Source organism: Nannobrachium achirus (genome assembly GCF_963921795.1).
Source record: "Nannobrachium achirus genome assembly, chromosome: 19".
In the NCBI taxonomy this organism is placed as follows: Eukaryota; Metazoa; Chordata; class Actinopteri; order Myctophiformes; family Myctophidae; genus Nannobrachium; species Nannobrachium achirus.
The window spans coordinates 16,601,038-16,605,105 of record NC_137826.1 but is presented as its reverse complement, the minus strand read 5'-3'; the positions used below and the strand labels follow the sequence as shown (position 1 = coordinate 16,605,105).

General features: G+C 41.7%; 1 protein-coding gene across 1 annotated transcript in view; it reads right to left on the bottom strand.

The window, feature by feature from the left end:
* Positions 1-211: 211 nt before the first annotated feature.
* The window catches only part of tmem218 (transmembrane protein 218), a gene marked incomplete at both ends in the record, with an annotated part of 5,421 nt that continues 1,564 nt past the window's right edge, over positions 212-4,068 (bottom strand). The window contains one exon of the mRNA XM_080749260.1: positions 212-346. Within this exon, the coding sequence (XP_080605386.1) occupies positions 212-346 (135 nt within the window). The remainder of the gene's footprint in view (positions 347-4,068) is intronic.

The following is a 4,068-nucleotide window of genomic DNA, read 5'->3' as shown; positions in this document are numbered from 1 at the left end:
GGGCCAACTTCTAATTTATATTTGAAGTATATAAGCTGTCCCTTTAACCTACAACTAATGGCAAATACTACAAATGCAAAGAAAACACTGGCTCTCCCACTGTTTTTGTTTGGGATTCATTCTGGGGGGGGGGGGGGGTAGCCTCTGGTTGGCCCTTCTCAGCTGTGTACACTGACAATCCAGTCCTGTTGCCAACTTGACCCTGGCAGCTCTAGTGTGTTCTTAAGGGCTTGGCATATACCGGCTCCAGGAAATGAAGGGGTAGCATCATGAAGAGTGCCACCAGGAACACTGCACTGACAATTGACAGCAGCACGTAGCGGCCAATGAAGAAAGAGTCCACTATCTGTAAAAGAAAGTAGAAGAGGGTGAGTTCATTCACTCAGAGCCATTTTAACTGCAACCCCAACAATTGTTTCTTCTCTTAGCCACTAGATGTCATGAGAGGGCTGTGTGAGGTGGTTAATGCCATGGGCCAATTAACAGTACAGTATTCTACCATAATTTCCCACAATCACTTGTTGGTTTGGAAAATGTGTGTCTAGTGATTTTAATGAACATAAGTCAATGGGACAGTGCAATTTTAATTTGACCTACATCTACTGTGGGGTTAACTGATGTGACAGGGCAAGACAGGGTCTAAAAGCAATGCATGCAAAACAAATCATTACTATGCCTTCAGTGGACAGACAAGTAATCAAATCACTCCCATCATTCTTCAATCATTTTAACCACCTGCATTGCCAAATGTGGTACATATTGCAACAGAGTGAAATTAATCGCTATTGGACACGTTGTGCTATTTGGTAATATTATCAGATGCTGTTTTCTAGAAATGAAATTTGAGGTACATTTAAGGTGTGCATTAAGGTGTGAGTTCTTTATGGAATTAGTTGCTAATTTTAATCTCTTGAAATGCAAACTAAACTATTCAAACCGTACTATACAATAGTAGCTGTGTTGTAGATCAAGTGGACAAGGCACAATGTTATAGCAAAAAGTTATATTTTGGTATGTATCTCCTCAGTGGTTTGACCAATCGATCTGAACTTACATACACATGGTCACTGCCCATTAGAATATGCAGGGTCTGAGAAGAGCTGATTTAATGGTACAGTAGGGGGCGGGCTTCCCCAAGGCAATGTTATAGTAGGCATTGCCTGATTCTTCTCTGAAATCCTCTGTTCAAAAAGCAAATGTCAGTATGGCAGGGTAGGCCATGGTCAATATTATATTGGGACAAAAGTGGATGAAATGGTTGAGTCCCTTTGACCTTTTTTTTTTTTACTTATTTGATGACAACACTGGCATATTGCCCACTGTTAGGCTTCTGCTACACAATCCCTTGGCACCATCTCCAAATACTCCTCAGTACAGTCAAAGATCAGCATAATAAATAAAACTAATACAAATTACCATTAGAGTTTCATGTGTCATGTCGGTGCTTATAGAGAAGCCTGTGAATGATTGAAATGATTGTATATTTTCTTTCGTTTCTTTTAACTTTTTTCCCAAATGATCCCGTGGAACAGATTGGACCCCTTCACCAGTAGTTTGACAGCCCTGCGAGTCCAGGAGAAACAGAGTCGGGCATATTGTCTCTAATGAAATAATCTAATGCATCTCACTTTTAATTTGCCAATTAAGCAGCAAGCAGCAACCCAGAGCAAGGTCCATGTTTTATTAATGCGGCACTGAGCACAATGGAGGGAGCAAGCCAGAAAGGCAGGGGGCTCTTTTGCAAAACATCCCCACACCCCACCCTTGGTCTGGGACTAGCCTAATTGGCGCTATGATATGTTACTTCAGTTAGCCGTGAGGTTACACATTTCGTACGGCAAGTCTCTAAGTTACTGCACACAAGTGCAGGCATGTGCTGGTGCGTGCACTGCACACACATGCTGACAAAATTCAAGGTAGTTATCAATCAGGATACCATGTCAAGCTTAGCGTGCCATCTGTGCAGGTTCACTGAAGAATAAATCTGATCTGAAAACAAAACCCTTTGACCATCAGAATGAAATGAAACTGGCTGCCATTGTGATTAAGGGTGCAAATAAATAAAAAATACAAAGATTACAAGCTCCTAGCTTGAGCATGAAGATCAACACTTTTCCTTGACTGTTTTGACTTGACTGTTCCTTGACAGCAACATATTAAATAGGGCTTGAGCGGATAATCAGACTAAGCAAGTCGATTTGTTCTCCAGAATTAAATAAATTACAAAAAAAGATGTGTTCATATGCATGATATTGAACGATTCTGTCTTCTCACACAAATGAAGCTGCACAGTAATTTCGCAAATGGCAAAATTGTTGTCACTCGTAGACATCGTCTCCTGTATAGGTAGTTTAACATGAGCTGTTTTTACTCCAGTGTGACAGCATTTTGGCACATACATACTGTAACTGTCATCATAGCAGGAATCATTTTATCTTTCCATTTTCAAGTAATTAACAGCCGGTACCGATATGTGACAGTCTGACAGACTGATATAGCTATCAGTCATCAAATTATATTGTCTGAATTAACTAAGTAATACTATATGCAATCACACACAGATACATACATGCATACATACTGTACACACACACACACACACACACACACACACACACACACACACACACACACACACACACACACACACACACACACACACACACACACACACACACACACACACACACACACACACACACACACACTCATTTGCTGAGGTAGACAACATTAGCTGATTTTACTGTACAGAAACCTAGGAAGTGACATGTTCCTTCTTCTCTGTGTCTCTGGTTTTTCTTACACAAAGGCTATAAAATGTAAAGTGGCCAGGACAGCGCTCTGCTTTGCTATTTCTGTGGGGTGGCAGCTTGCTTGGCAGATCTGTCTGGCTTACTGGCCAGCAGGCAACATGGGGGTGTATTTGTTCTGTGTTACTGTTGGAATAAGATAAAGCAGAACAGGTCTTTATGACAAGTGCACACACATTCCCGCTCTCATTCATTCACTTGCACACGCACGCACGCACGCACGCACGCACGCACGCACGCACGCACGCACGCACGCACGCACACACACACACACACACACACACACACACACACACACACACACACACACACACACACACACACACACACACACACACACACACACACACACACACACACACACACACACACACACACACACACACACACACACACACACACGGTTCACCATAGTACATCTGGCATTATGAAAATAGATATTTATTTTGCTGAATTACATTGCTGGTCAGTGGTCATGTGAAAGAACTCCTCAGAATACATACTGAAAATCAGATCTCTTTGCCGTGCAAAATTGCTGCAGTCATCAACTGCTCAATTAAACACTTGAACCCCGGCATCCCTATTCTGGGGGGAACATTAGACAAAAATAGCAGATCGTGTAAACTGGTTATTTTTGTCAGATTTGGTGTAGATGGAAAAATGTGGTCAAACTACAGTTGCAACTTGGGTCCTTTTTACTAAGAGGATTAGGTTACATTAATGCCAGACATGAAAAACACCAAGGAATAGATCAGGCCTCATCTAGCTTTGTTAACTTATTTCTGTGTAATTGGTTGAGCCAAACACTGATGCTGATTGAGGGACCCCAATTTACACAAGCCAAAACCTTTCTTGTGTTTTTTATACTTTTAGTTGACCTTGTACAAGTTGTAACTGCAAACTGTCCTGTACCTTTTCCTATGCAAACCTCTAATAAACCTCTAATCAATCAGTGCATGCATGTCTTGGTGCACTCTGCCTGCAACTTTGTCCACTAGGGGGTGCTGAAGAAGCTCAGCTATAATGCCACAGAGCAGAAACAAATAGAGGACCAACTTCCCTGCCTGTGGAACACAGCATCACATTGGATGTGTGCAATGGTAGTTATCTCATTAAATGCATCATCCATGAATATTAGAGATGTGCTGATTGATCGGTGAGTGATCACGATCGGACGATAATGCCTCTACAAGCTAGATCAGCTATTTTCACAATATTTATCTGTGGGACTGAATGTAACCTCAGCTTCAACTCCTAC